Raw genomic sequence first — 15678 nt, 5'->3', positions numbered from 1 at the left:
CACTGATATCTTCTGAAGAACTTCTAAGTATCTGACATAAAACTCCTTTATGCTACTGAGAATGGTGATATGTTTTTGAATGCACATTCAGTTTACATAGAACATTTTCCTCAAGCTCATCTGTGTTTTTACATTGCAAAGAAGAGTTGTAATGGTGGACAAAACTGTTTTTCAATGAAGTTTGTCAACTATTACGTATTTTCTCGGTGTCTGTGGCCTGAATAATTCCTATTGTAGTTATCTATAAAGAAGCTATTTTGGCTAAAATAGATCAGAAATGCAAGGAATGAAATGGATATGTATCTTTGTCTTCTGTTGGAGATCATGCCTTTGGATAGCTGAGGGAAGCTGAAATACTCTCTGTAAAAAGAGCTCTGATATAATTTTTTTAAAAAATATAATAACCTTAACTGTACAAACTTACAAACAGCACTGGATCTCCTATGTCTGTAATGATCCTCTGCAGTGAAGGTAAAGGCCCTTACCTTCCCACCTATAAGGCTATTTTTTTTTCCTTCTGAAGCATCAAAGATGACCATATAATTATTTTTACTTAATAAAGCACCATATCCATAAATTATGCTTGTTAACTGTATAATTAGCATATACTTTCACTGGTAAATATGACAGTATTTATTCAATTCTGTGCAGACCACACATGCCCAAGACACATCGTATGTTGAAATGTGAAGACTTACAGTGCAATCCTAAGAAGAGTTACTCCAGTCTAAGCCCATTGAAATCAATAAGCTTAGACTGGAGTAACTCTTCTTAGGATTGCAGTGTTAGACTTAAATGTGGTAAAAATTGTAAATCAACTAACCTAAGTTAACATAACTTCATCCTCAGGCTCACTGACTATTAAAAAGCCGATGTGTTACATAGAAAAGGCAACTGATAATCAGGTAAATGCTGGGGATAGCAAAACTGGCAAGCTTCTTATTTGTATCCTGACCTGCAGTACTAAATCTGATGCTGCTAGCAGCTGTTGCAATTTGAAGCAAATCAAGTCACAGCAATTAAATTGGATTTCTTCACAGCCAGCACTGACACTGGCCGTTGACCGGTATCCATGCTTTTCAGTTGAGTTAGATAATCTCTCTTTTTCTGGACAAGTGATTCCAATCCAAGAAGTCTGTGAGGTCCTTCAATTTGGTTTGTGGCAACCCGGTAACAAGTCTTGGCTCACTTTATTCTCAGAGCAACAGAAATGCTGCTACCGAAATCCGAAAGCCATCTATGCTTTCAAGAGTCTGTCGCATTCTGGGGCCCATGGTTCCAGGGTTCTCTATTTTCCACTAGTTCTTTTTGAAATGAAATTCACCAATATGCATGTCATGAGGCTACAGCTGGATCAGGCTTGGGCATCACTTGTGCCCATTCCAAGATATCTGAACAGAGAGACTCCACGGCATCTAACCGTTCAATCTGCACTAGTTTTGTCAACAGTTCTGGAATACTGTAGCCAGCTGTGCTGATACGGTCAAAGAGCTGCATGCCATCCGTCATGCCTCCTATTTCATCACGTTTCAGTCCAAAGCTTTCGGCAAGGTGGCGCCATGTCTTCACAATGGCCTTCTCTGTGTTATATGTAGAACTGAGCATCCTGCTGGTCTTCTCTAGGCAATCAAATGGAAGCTCTGTGGGACTGAGTCCTAGAAAGAGAATTTAGGAACAGATTCAGTACCTGTTCTTCCAAGTTGAATCTTATATACAGGTGTTCAATTGTGTCCTTGCAGTGTTGTATGCGTCACAGAAAATAACACCCCAGTTTTTAGCATATGCATTTTCCCAGTAGTTATTATTTTTCTGGTACAGTTTAACTAACTCTTGTTCATGACTTTTTTTTTTAATTTCACCTTGCAATTGAACATTCTAATTGGGGTCAGTGAACACGATTGACACAGTTACAGAAATGTACAAGATTTTAGAAAATACTTGTCTAAAGCACTAGGCTAGCAATGGTACCACGGTATATTTTTTTCTCTCCATAGTTGAACCCAATTGCTTCCAAAATTAACTTTAAAAAAATCTCTGCCAGAGCTGAATGCATTTAAATTTATTGTTTGTGACGTATTGGCTGTCTTGCAGCTATAGCCTTCTACTCAAGAAAGCAAATGATAAGTGTTATAAATTAATATTTTGACTTTATGTATTCACTTTCCTTCACCCACCTTCTGCAACACTGCATACATTAGCATACAGATCAAGGATCTTTTTCCTCCGGCTTTGAATCTAAGGAAAATAAAAACACAAAAATGTTTATTTTAAAAGTGGACTTAGTTGTTTCCTCAGAGATGTGTGAAAAAATAAGCAGAGACACGTCAAGGCAGTTAAATGTATTCTGGAATTCCGGGGGGGAAAGACAGAGATTTAGAGTTAGGAGCAGAATCCAGCTCCTTGAGGATTCTTGGGGATTTTTTAAAAAAGAAATTGTCTAGCATTTGTAGCTATACTTCTAAAATGTGTGGGCAATTCTTGTGACATCTGTAGAGTGGCTCCACAAATTTTCAAGTGGCCCCGGGGGAACAGAAGGGCTTCAGTTTCCTCAAGTTTTCTCTGCATCTTTTCACTGTTAATAGAACCAGAGCAACTTATACAAAACAAATAACTACGTGGCCATTGTTCAAAAGGTTGCAGGAATCCGGTTGCTTTGAGAATATTTTACTTATTCTTTTTATTGCATACAGTACTGGAGTAATTTGAAAGAAAAGCTCAAAAGAGGCTGTTAACTGAGGGACGAGTAGCAGTAGGCCAAATACATATTGTGGAGATTTCGTGGGAAGCTAGTTGTAGCAAAAGGCCAAGAATTTCTGTTCTAGAAGTCTCCCTCCATGTGGTATGTATCTGAGGCCCAAGAAAAGATGGAATGGTGGTAATGAGAGAATTGGACTTTCAAGGAAGAGTTCACATTTCTCTCACACACTCTTCTATCTCAGATCAATGGCATTGCTGCTAATATAGTTGAGCAATTTAACTGTTCTTTGACTAGACACTGCCTTGGGATGTTGGCAGGAAGACTATATAAAATAACATTAGTGCAGAACATCTCTGGGTTGCAGCAGGGCTGAGACAGCTGTGGTGAATCAAGCAATTCTACCTACACCTTCTAAAAGAAGGTTCTAATCTGAACCTGTGCTTTGCCAATAAACAAGTTTTAAAAACTTCTGGCTGGAGTAAAATCCAGTTTAACAAAGTTTTTGTTTTCGACTAAATTCATTAAAAAATCATGGTTGAGGGTAGATGCCTGAAGGTGAAGCTCCTCTCTCACAAATCCTGCAGCAGTCCTGTCATGGGCTCTGCAACCTCTTGTGCCTGCAATAGACAGCTGGAATTGCTGCTGGAAGAGGCTTGGTGCGATTAACAGCTTGATGATAGAAAATTGACAAGTATATTTGTTCCTCTTGCCATGCCAGGGAAGGTGCATGCTTTTGATTTCTACCTGTCATGAAGCTGTTTAAAGACAGGAAGTAAAGACAGAGCAACCTAAAAATCCGCCCTGAGCCTGCTTGCGGGGAGGGCGGAATATAAATACGATTAAATAAATAAATAAAAACGATTGTGGGTAAGAAGGGTGGATTGCTGAAGCACAGTGGAAGAAAAGCCTGTTGTTATCAAAAGCTGGTTTGGGTCAGCCCTCTCATAGGATCTAGGAAACCAAGTTTGAATCTCCACTCTGCCATGGAAGCTCGCTGGGTGACCTTGGGCCAGTTACACATTCTCAGCCTAACTTACCTCACAGGTTTCTTGTGAGGGTAAATAGGAGGAGAGAAGAATGATATAAGCAGCTTTGGGGAGAAATGCAGATTATAAATGAAGTAAATAAATAGGGCATGAAAATTGTAGTGTTTTGTCCAAATAATTTTGGTGATTTCATCCATGACTCTTCAAGTGCCTTTGAGTTGATTGTCAAAATCAAATGTGCCAGCTGATAACATTGAGCTTTACATTTGCTTTACAGATTCAAATGTTCCCAAAATGGCTTGTAATGTTAGGTGTGAAAACACTTATATTAAAAATTCAGATGAGACTTACGCCAGTTGATTTGTTGTTCGTGGAAGATTTATCCCTAGCCAAATGTACTAGAGACAACAAGCACAACTCTGGAGTGCCTTGCTTGTCAATCGCAGCTTCTTCATCGCTGTCCATGCTACGACTTAAAAGCCGTTCGTTTTCTGAAGAGGCATCGTTTTCACTGAAAAGGAAAACATAAGGAAGAATTGCTTTTCTAAAAGGATAGAATTTAGATTTCCAGCTATGCCTTTTCATAAATCATCATCATAACAGAATAAAGTGTATCCTTGAGCCCTCAGTAAGAACATCACAGTGGAACTTGTCATGTGAATAAGAAGTAACAGCATCACAACAGTGCTCTTAGCATGAAAATAACTCCAGTCACTGGAGAAAAGAAGGTATCACAAGCTCTCTACTTCAACAGTCATATCCTACATCGTGTCCTAGGCCATTCCCACACGCCCTTCAAGGGATGGCCCACTCACTGAATGCTGGCAGCTTTTCCTCATGAATCCAGACACACTTTCTGCGGTCCCAGAAAAGGTGCCGAATAAATGGAAGCCAAGCGGCCTGCATCCAGAGACATCGCCAGCGTTCCATTTGTGTGCTGTCCCTTTAAGGGCAGATGGACATGGCCCTAATTTGGAAATTAAAGGTGAACAATAGGTACTTTTATATGCCCTCCAGGACTTGGTCCATGCTATTGTGAGCTTCTATTATTCATAATAACAAAGCTTTTGGGGAAATAGTTAATGGTTCCTTAAAGCAGTTTCCCAAATTGTAGGTCAGGAATCCAAAAGTGGGTTGCAAAGCCTCTGAAAGAGGGTTATAAGCCAGCCATCCCTAACAGTTGTTTCTGCCCTTTGCACCTTTCTCTTTCTCTTCTCTTTCCTTTCTAGCTTCTCACATTCTTACCTTGCTCTCCCTCTTTATGACAATAATGAGTGGGGTGGGGGGAGCTGTCCGGCAACTAGTAAAGGAAGAAAAAGGCTGAGTTGTTCAGCGCATGAAAAAGCAAGAGGAGGAGAGAAAGTTGTGTGTGCAAGCATCGGCTCTATCTTGGTGCTGCTCCTTAGGAGTTCAGCCTCTTGTCCAGCCCCCTGCAGTGCTTCACTGCCCTCTACCTTCTGTGGGTGGCCACTGCCACCCAACTCTTTGCCGACATCCACCATCTTCCTACATCTCCTCAACTGGGCATCTCCCCCCCCAGCTCCTTCTCAGTCTCTTGGAGCAGCCCTGGATGAGTCACCAGATAAAGTAAATTTGGACTTGTGGGTTACCATACCAGAAAGTTTGGGAACCACTGCCCTTATCCTGCAATCTGTTCCAGGTATAGGAATGTTGATGTACTTGGAATGGTTCTCCTAGTTGATGCTGTACTCATTAATTTACTTTCAATCAAGTTTCTATTCCTTAGCAGATAAAAATTGTCTTTTTACTTAAATTAATAGAGATCAATTCATATGCCAGAGATTCTTATCTGTATCTAGTCATACACAAACCAGATGCAAAAGCTTGTTTTCAAGTTTGTTTTTAAAGCATTCAAGCAACGGAACTTAAATTCCATCCTTTTAAAGAATTCTGTGATGTCCATTCTTCTATATTCTGGTTTCATATATCAAACTTATTTCTTTTATTGTGCCATCTATTTAAACCACGAAAACGTTTCTTTCATCTCTCTGATGACAGTTATGTTTCTTTTACATTTTAAACACATTTGTTTGAATATGACATACCTCTTTGCAACCTTAGCTGGTGTTGCTGTCAATTTTCCAAACTCATCTTTCTCTGAGAAAATCACAACATTTTCTGCAAATAAAATAATAGAAATAATAACAGAAATGAAATATAGTAAAAAATGTTACATCTGTGAATACAATGGTTACTCTAACTTGTCCATATGGGTACTTCAGTACAAATCTATCAAATGTTGGGCTGAGTTTTAATTAGTTTGAGTGAATTGAGTTAATTTCTGGCCTGTACAGATGCTTTCCCATGTATTCTTCTACTAAATGGAATTTGTGTTCAAGCAATTAAAATAATAGATTTGTACAGAGCATTACATTAGAACAATTTAAGCCCCGTGGGATCTGGTGTGTAAAAAAGTAGGAATTATAAAACAGTTCAAACCTTGCACTTCTTTTTTTTCTTCCTGCAGATTGGCCTGAGCTTCTACAGTCTTCACTGGATGGCTGGTGCAGCAAGCTGGAATGGAGAGATGTGTCACTGTTTAATGCTCATTTTCAGCAGCAGCATAAGAGTGCGACCCTAAACAGAGTTACCCTCTTCTAAACCCCCTGAAGTTAGGATTGTGCTGTAAAGAGAGCCAATGTGATACAGTGGTCAAAATGATGGACTAGGATCTGGGAGACCAAGGTTCAAATCTTCTCTCTGCCATGGGAGCTCACCTTGGGCAAGTCACACATTCTCAGCCTAACCCACCTCACAGGGTTGTTTTGGGAATAAAATGGAGGAGAGGAGAATTACGTAATCTACTTTGGGTCCCCACTGGGGAGAAAGGTGAAGTATAAATGAATAAGCATGTAAAATAAATATAATCTTGAAACTGAAATTCTTTTATCGGTGGGTAGTTTACCTTGAGCTGACGTTCTAGTTTTCACAATGTAAAACATGATGATCAGCACAATAGCAATTGCCATGATGAAAATTGTAGACATAGCAATGATGAGAGCAGTAGCGAGATGTCCTTGTCCGGAAAGATCTCCTGGAGTTACAAAAGAGAGATTATTAATGCACGTTCACAAATATAAAAGAAAATGGGAAAAAACATATATAAAATGAAACCAGGAGTAAGCTAACTGTCCAGTCTCATTCATGTTTAATTGGAACAATGAACTCTGCTGAATTCAATGTGGCTTAATTCCAAGTAAATGGCTGTAGGACTGTAACTTAAGGCTTTAATCCATTGAACACTGGGCAGTATAACTCCTACTCAAAAGTGCAATTAAACTGAATTGATAACCTTACATTTCTTTCTCTCTCTTTCACCACCATACACTTTCCTCAAACCACACTTGCACAGATAAATTGCTTAGTCAGAAAATCTTATCCTAACCATTGGTTTCCACTGAAAAATAACACCACTGGGGGCCGTTTTGGTTTTAGAAAATGGCACATGGGGCAAGGCTGAAGCTCCTTCTCCCATTGCACTACAATCCCAGTCTGAATCAGGGGGCCCTGTGGAGCTTGGAAACTGAGGGCCAAACGACAAATCAGCTTCCCTCAAGTTTTGATGGGAAATGTAGGCGTCCTGGTCTTGCAGTTTGGCTCTCCAATTGCTGTCCAATGGACTTTTCAGCTGTCACTTGTCCAACATTCCGCCAAGCTGCCTACATTTCCCATCAAAACTTGAGGGAAGCTGACAAGTGTCCAACCTGTGTCATTCGTCACTTGTAGTTTGGCCCTGAGTTCACAGCAGCTGGTGTCTGACAGTAAGAGTATGAAAGCCAATCTTGGGTGACCTAGACCTGGCTTGTGGAAAAAAGATGTATGGCCCTTTTTATCACCTGCCAGGGTTTGGAATACGTAACCTTCCCTCAGCTGAAGGAAAGAGGCAGGTGTGTGTCTGTGTGTGAAAAAACAGCAACTGAGTCAGACAAATAGCATTGTGGGTTAGCTGAAGTTGGGGATGCAGGATTTTTCTCTCTAGGGACCTGACGTGAACTGCTGCCCTGAAGGAATGCCTCTTTCTGTGCTCTTTTTGTATGTTTGTGCTCTTTTTGTACATTTGTAAGTAAAGCAAATACTACAGAAAATTCATAAGACTTCAGAGCGCTCTCCTCCCAAAGGAACCAATCCAGGTACGTTCTTCCCCTGGAACGTCTCTACCACTCAGAGTCTCTCTACACAAGATATCTTACATTGGGACACTCAAGTGAAAGATCTTACACTTGTTCTCCTATTGTGGATACGTATGCACTGCTAGGGAGACTGAGTACACTTGAATATAAGACCACATAGATAGTAAGTCACTTGAGCATCCCCGTGTAAGATGTCTTGGGTAGAGAGACTCTCAGAGAACTGGAGAGCACGTAACAATATGTTTCTGTACATAGCGAAATTTGTTTTGTGTTTGTCCTATACTGATCGCAAAATATTTGGCAATAAAAACTATACTTAGAAATTAGTCTTAATTGGTCTTAATTGAAGGGCAGAATTGTCCCTACATTTGCAGGTGAACAACAAAAGCCATGATCAACAGCAATTCATCATGCATGTTGGAATGCACTTGCAGATTTAGACCAGGTCTAGGGACTGTTGCTACCACTGTGGGGTGGTGGTGGTGGTGGTGGTAGGATTTTAATTTTTTTCCTCTCATGATAACATAGTTTAAAGCAAAAAATATATAGATGCAATACATTTCCCCATTCTAAATAGAGATGCTAGAGATATAAAGGAAGCTAAATTTAACTTCTAATCCAAAGATGCTCATCTCATTTGCAAAGTTCATCACAAATTCATCCCTGCTGAAGCACCAGTGCTCATGACTGAAGAAATCATTTTAATCCTCATCTAAATACTGGTATCCAGTTCCAGGGCAGAATTGAAGCCTGCTAGTGGCAGACCCATAGATAAAGGCAGCCCACACTTCTGAGACTGCATTGAACTGTGCTTCTCTATAGACAAGAGGCTTCGTGGATCTCAGCACCCCAGTTCACTTCTGTATCAGACTCCTTCCACTAGCCAGGAAATGAAGATTTGCTGAAGGCAAAAGTGAAACAGACAGGTTTTCTTACCTTTGTGCATGTGCTGGAATGGAGAACGAGTGCTTGTTCCAGAAGTGCTTGGGAAACTGATTGACACCCCAGAAGTAACACCTAGACCTGCAATAATAAGCACATACATTTTCCTGGTTACTTCGTAAAATCTCAGCCGTATATTCTCATACTGAAAAACAACCGAAATCTCAACAACATCATCACAGATTTATGAGACTGTCTTGCAAAATAAGCATTTGGCATACATTTCTCTATGGCTTTTGATAGCTGAATGCTAGAGAGAAATTACAGTGCAGTTCTAAGCATATTTACTCACTGATTTCAATGGGGCATTTCTAGTAAGTATACATTGGTGTATACTTTGGTAAGTGTGCATCGGTCTTAAAAACAAAACCAGTGAATGTGTCTGTTTGTTAGCTTTAGTTGGAACACATAAAACAAGTTTCTTTGGGTATCCAACAAATAATTGTATCGAATCTTTTTAATATAATAAAGCAGTTCTCCACATCTTTAACATGTGTATACTTTTAATGGTTCTATTTATTAGAGTTAACAGCAAAAAACCCCCAACCCATCCCCAATTCTGACTTCCTGGCAAAGACAGCTTTAGAGGGAGATGAGACATTCTCATGGATGGAGAGGTCTATCTGTGGCTACTAGCCATGTTAACTGAAGGCAATAAACTTCTAAATATCAATGCTAGGATGAAGGACCAGGGGAGGCCTTGGCTTTTATGCCTAATTTGTTGGCCCTGCAGAGCAACTGATTGTCCACTGAGTGTTCTTAAATATCTGCAAATGTGACTGGCTTTGGAGCCACTTCACTTAGCTGTTGTATTTACTGCAGCTGCTAGTGGTTGCTATAGTAAATACATAAAGTGTGAAAAGGAGATGCACATTTCCAAACACTTGGAAATGTAGACTGCTGGTGCCCCAAGGAACTGATGGCTGGCAAGATCTCAGTGGCATACGTTCATTATCTTTTTTGGAAAAGCTCATTATCTTTCACACTTGATTTGTTTACTGTGGCAAGCCCTGGTGTGTCATGCACAAAGTGTTATTGACTCCAGCACCTGCAGCAAAAGAGAGAGTCATGCATATACAGTTTTTCACAAACACATACAGTCCAGAAACGGACATGGAGCCATTCACTGAACTCACATTAAAGATTTATCTTGATTTTCCCAACCTTGCCACTTGTGTTGTAATTGGCTTGTTAGTTTCCCCTGAGCATAAAATGCTGTATGGAATATGGCGGGGAGGGGCGCAGCTGCAGAGGAATACTCCTGCTATATGCAATGCAAGCCTATGTAACCACAGAGTGATTTAGATTCTATGACTTTGTTCCATTAAGTCTTCCTTCAACAGAGAAAGACTTCTTCCAATGGCAAATTACTTATTCTGATGAAGAAAAGCTTCCTCTGACAAAGAAAAGTCTGTTGAAGGAAGACTTGGTGGAAGGAAGTCATAGGATCCAGCCCATTAAATTTTTGGATTGGGATCTAAAATTACCAAGTAGCATGTAGATGAATGAGTGCCTTTTCTGGATTCCATTATCTTGAAAGTATAGTTCTAAGAAATATACACACTGATAGCATAGCTAAGTGAAAAAGAGAGCAACAGACAGTTCATTATTGTACCGAACAGCTTCGTGGCAAAGATAGAACAATGGTTGGAGATAGGCGGGATTGAAGAATTTATTTGGAGACATTTGTGCCAGATTTTTTTTTCAAAAGCTGCTGTTTTGCAGTTCTGGAAAGTATAGAACTTTTTTGGCCTAGCTCCATCCGACAAATTTGACAGGAAATTAAGTTCTCTAGTAGTGCATGAAAAGTGTCTCATGAGTTATGAACTAAAGAAATGTGCTTGCTCTAAATAAAATGTGTTTTTTTAATAAAATGGAAAACTATTACACAATATAAAATGCCCCAGACGATGGCAAAAACAAATACACATTTTTAAACCTGGCCAACAAAGTATACAGTTCATTGACTCCGAATGAATTTTTCCTACAATTCTGGCAAAAGAACCTTTCGAGCACTGCTAGTCTCAGTATAGGAAAAACTGTATGTTCTTTATTAAATACACTTGATCTATACACTTTATTATATACACTTTCATTTAAAACCCAAATAGTTTCTGTTTTTATGAAATGTTTTACGAAGTGGTTTATTTGGCTAGCCCTTTTATATTTATTTATATATATGTGTGTATATATATGTGTATATTTATATATATGTGTGTGTATATATATATATATATATATATATATACATACGTATGTATGTATGTATGTATGTATGTATGTATGTATGTATGTATGTATGACTTCTGCGCTTCAAGTTATATTAATTTGGAAATGAATCAGAGAATTGGTTCCTGAAATATTTTTTCATCCTATTGCCGGGAAAGCTCTTATTCATTCACTCTCATTTATTCTTCTGTTTAAGCAGCAGCTATACCCAAAAGTGAAGTTCATCACATTCAGCAATGGACCGGTTTTGCCCCAGCCCACATAATTTGCATATGTCACAAGGTGTGATGGGTAGAAGCTGAGGTAGGTGGCTCAGTCAATCCAGACGGGGCAGCGAGGGATGTAGCACGCTGCCCTCTCCCTCAGCCTCCATTCACCACAGTGATCAAGCCACCCTCCCTCCCTAAATACATCAGGGGAATAGCTGGTTGCCAATTGGGGCCGAGCAGGAATGTTTGGGGTTTCCCTCAGATAGACAAGAGAGGGGGCCTGTTTTTCACCTGCTCCATGATATATTTGGTCATAGGAGTTTAAATAGGCCTGGTAAAAACTGGTTAGGCCACAACTAGTTTGCAAGAATAGGGCGGATTGCTCAGGATAAGTAGGATTAATCGGCAAACACCCTAAGGCATCTCAGCAATGGGGGATATATGTCCAGACCAGGCCATCACATGCCAGGTGGTTGGGTGGTGCTGTCAAGGAGCACCCGGGGTGCTGCTGAGCAGCTTCTCCTGAGCTTGGTAGGTACCTCACAGCCAGTCAGGGGAGGCAGATGAAGGTGGGCACCTCTCGGCACAGGAGGCTGTGCAGGCTATGATAAACAAGGCAGGTGAGAGCCACCAGCCAGGTTTGGAGCCAGGGTGGGCTTGCCAGGTGGGCATCCAGGGAGGATTCCTAGTGCAGCCCACCCTCAAAAGAGTCAGCTTATGGTATTAAGCATTGATGGAAATGAGCACTTAAAATTGAAAGTTAATAAAGAAACTAGTTGAGCCCACATAATTGGTGTCTGTCTTTATTACCTTGGGTCATATTTGGGGTGCTGGGGCAAGAGGATCTCAGTTTATGTATTCACAAAGTTATGTAATTTAGTCACACAGTCCACAATCCTCCCTGTGCAAGGCTGTCCCTATTACTTGGAAACGGCTTATACTGATGTTTATGTAAACACTTTGATTGTAATTTAAGGACTTTGAGCTATAATTCAGGGAAAGGTGAAGGACCATATATTGCCCTTGGGAGTTGCCCATGGTCCTCAGAATCTCAGTGGTTTTTAAATTTTGTTTTCAAAGTTTCATGTTCTCTTCTTTACAGAGAGAAATGTAAACATGAGGCATTAAAAGATTCTGAAGAATTGAAAACAAGGAGACAAGGTTTTTAAAAAATCAGATGCATTTCCTACAATTTGAAGGACAGATTTGCACATGCCAGGAGGCATTTTCTGTATACTTTTTCCTCTGTACCTAATTGCAAGCCAATTTTGAATCCCAGGGTTATCTCAAAACAGCTTGTAATGTTGTACAAGAGACTGCTTTTCCAGGCAGAGTGAAAACAAATGCCATGATGATTAAATTCTCTGTAGAAATGTACATGGATGTATATGTAGAGGGATAAAGACACAGGGAGAGATATGGATACCAGTCAATCAAGTTCAGGCCGTACACAGAAGCAGAAATGTTGATCTCTTTGTGAACTGGGATCCAAATGCACAGAAGTGTCCAACATAGGTTAAAGAATCCATAGCCATCAAATGGCTTCACTGAAGGATCCACCATGAGTGTGCGGGGTCTTAGCAAATGGTGGGCACGCTTAGCTTTGATAGACATCACCTGTTCCCCAATTGAGGGCACAGAATGTAGGTCCATCTCTTCCTCAGCTCCAACAACTGTTTGGCACTGTCTAAGCTGACTACTTTCAGTGGTATGGAAAACATTGGTATGTCTATACATTGTTGTTTGGTATCATTCAGCTTGATGCAAAACATAATGCAAATTATGATATGCACCTAAAATATGAACTTTAAAGAGACGGCCCTTCAGATCAGCTTGTATTTTTGACAGGACAAGTTGCTGCCCGTTCATTTTTGCAAAATAGCATGTAACATCTTTTAGTGTTACATTTTCCTCTTCTTATTTTCATCCAACTACTCAAAATTAATTGCTGCTTTTTGCCTTTGGTTTATTCCTTGTGCCATACTTAGTTCCAGGAGAAATGGGCGAGGCTCTGTGTAATTAGCGTATAATGTAAATATAATACAATTAATCTAGCCTTTGAAACACACCAGAAAGTGAGGCCAAAAGGTTTGTTGATTCCTCCGGTATTGTACTTGTCTTGAGCACTTTACCCACTGAGGTTTTGATCTTAATTGTTGGATGGCATGGGCATTCTCATACTTTCTTCAACCTATGAATTGGGCTTTGGTGGCCTCATCTATCTGACAGCTCACTAGGCTTGTGAGATTCCTTGCAGTACACTAGATATGTGACTTAAGATAGCAGAGGCACATACAGTTGTTATAAACTGGGTAGCCATGTTGGTCTGAAGTAGAAGAGCAAGATTCAGGTCCTGTAGCACCTTACCAACCAACAACAGCTTGTTACAAGTTGTAATAGGTCAACAATGACCCCTGTCCACTCTGTTCCACTGCATTTCAGTTAATGCAAGCAAATCATATGCTACACTTTCTGCTTCTAGATTATCAAACAGGCTATAGCTTGTGGCATTTTCAAGCAAGCTACACTATACTTTTTTTTGCTTAATCCAGTTGAGTTCAAGCATATAGTAATGGAAGCACCTTTTGCTCTGCTCAATTAACGATTAACTCACAGATGCATCAATATACACATCTGGGAACTTCAGTTATGCAGTAAAACTGAAATATGGATTAAATCCAGGTAAAGAGCTGCCTTATACAGGGAGGCAGAATTTTAATACATCTGGATGCCACTCTTGAGAAGCCATGGCCCTCCAGAGTCTCAGAAAACCTATTCTTCAGTTCCCTTAATTAGGGATGTAAAAGACAGAACTTGGGACTTCATGTTGGCAGTCTGTTCCGCTACTCATCTATGTTCCTTTTCCCATTATCTCTCATTCCTACACCATCAGGACCCTTTTTGTGGCGTATACCCCATTTCCCCCATATATTTGGAAGGGATATACATTTGTGCTAGAAAGTAAAAGGAGAGTTGTTGAGACCCTATTTGCATTTGTCCTGAAAGAGACATACTTCCACTGAGTTTCCATAATGTGTCTCCAAAATCTCAAACAGAGTATATAGATTTTTTTTTCTTGCATTCAGCAGGGTTTGAGTTTTGCTACCTTGGAGTGGACTTGTTTGTTTTGCTTGATGTGAGCTGAGCATTCTCATTTACTCTCAAGGATTTGTGATCATGTGATGGGTCTAGAGGTACCTAACAAATGGCCCTGATCTGGATAGTCCAGGTGAACCTGATCATGTTAGATCTCAGAAGCTAAGCAGGGTCAGCCTTGGTTAGTAATTAGATGGGAGACCTCCAATAAGACCAGGGTTGTAGAGGCAGGCAATGGCAAACCACCTCTGTTAGTCTCTTGCCATGAAAACTCCACCAGGGGTTGCCATAAGTCAGCTATGATTTGAGGGCACTCACCACCATCACACCTAACAAACTATTTTAGCTTGGGTTCTAAGCCTCACATATTTTCTATAAAGATTTATGCAGAACAACTCAAAGACTTATACTGCTGCACAAGGAAATTCCTCTATTTTGACCTTTGAAACTTGATGAAATATAGGGCAATTCCACACGTCTCGGCATAGCACTATACTCTCATAATGAGAGCATCTTCCTGGCGTGATTTCTGACGTCATCACGCCTCAAAGCTGCTCTCAAGGCGCGATGATGTCAGAAATCGCGCCAGGAAAACGCCCTCATTGAGCGAGTATAGTGCTATGCCGGGACGTGCGGAATCGCCCATAACAATACAAGTGTTAGTTCTGCACTTTTCACCAACTGTAAGTAATAGAACAGGAATGTTGTAAAGAAACCAGCTAGCACGGTGATTTTGGGGGCCCATCAGCCTTTCTGCTAAATATGCTGCTACTGAGGAAACCAGAATTTGCCCTTAAAAATCTTTCAGTGCATGAGGTTTCATTTACTGTGGTCTCCTTCTTTAGTACGATGGACCAAAAGTAAACATGATGCTTCTTTTTAAAATGTTCTGTGTTAGTCTAGATTCAGAAGATGGTCTCCACTGGTCTGTAATGTGACCTGGCTAAACTGAAATGTAAGAGCCATAGTTAATTGCATGTCACCTAAAATTATTAATATTTCCAACAGGTCGAATACTTAAGAGGCAGAAACATGTCCTTCCTCATGAAACACTTAAACACACTTGAAGCAATTCAGGTAATTCAATCGGCAGCTGTATGAAAACAGGATATGGCATATGGTTTGTCTCTGTTAAGTGCAGAAACCTGCCCACACTTCCAACTTGACAGGGGAAGGGAAAGAAGTGGAGGGAGGAGACCAGTCTTGAACCCTGAGGCTACTTCTACAAGGCTATATGCAAACTCATATAGGAAGCTTGTGTACACAATATTATGCATCCAGTTATAGGCAGGTGCGTGTATGCCTCATGTCGATGCTGCTGTCTTCTGAACTGCTGATGCTAAAAATGCCATCGCAGCTGCAATGAA

At 40.2% G+C, this 15678-nt stretch overlaps 1 protein-coding gene across 2 annotated transcripts in view; it reads right to left on the bottom strand.

Annotated features, from left to right (window-relative positions):
• Nucleotides 1–790: 790 nt before the first annotated feature.
• EDAR (ectodysplasin A receptor) overlaps nucleotides 791–15678 on the bottom strand; it is a 97095-nt gene continuing 82207 nt past the window's right edge. For both annotated transcript variants that reach the window (XM_054974326.1, XM_054974325.1), the window contains exons 6-12: nucleotides 8772–8858; nucleotides 6611–6739; nucleotides 6145–6219; nucleotides 5751–5823; nucleotides 4036–4195; nucleotides 2175–2235; nucleotides 791–1655 (exon numbers count right to left, since the gene is read on the bottom strand). In XM_054974326.1, the coding sequence (XP_054830301.1) occupies nucleotides 1336–1655; nucleotides 2175–2235; nucleotides 4036–4195; nucleotides 5751–5823; nucleotides 6145–6219; nucleotides 6611–6739; nucleotides 8772–8858 (905 nt within the window). In that variant the 3' untranslated portion in view covers nucleotides 791–1335. The remainder of the gene's footprint in view (nucleotides 1656–2174; nucleotides 2236–4035; nucleotides 4196–5750; nucleotides 5824–6144; nucleotides 6220–6610; nucleotides 6740–8771; nucleotides 8859–15678) is intronic.

This window comes from Eublepharis macularius, chromosome 3 (genome assembly GCF_028583425.1).
Source record: "Eublepharis macularius isolate TG4126 chromosome 3, MPM_Emac_v1.0, whole genome shotgun sequence".
NCBI classification, from domain to species: Eukaryota; Metazoa; Chordata; class Lepidosauria; order Squamata; family Eublepharidae; genus Eublepharis; species Eublepharis macularius.
This window is presented reverse-complemented; position numbering and strand designations above follow the sequence as displayed.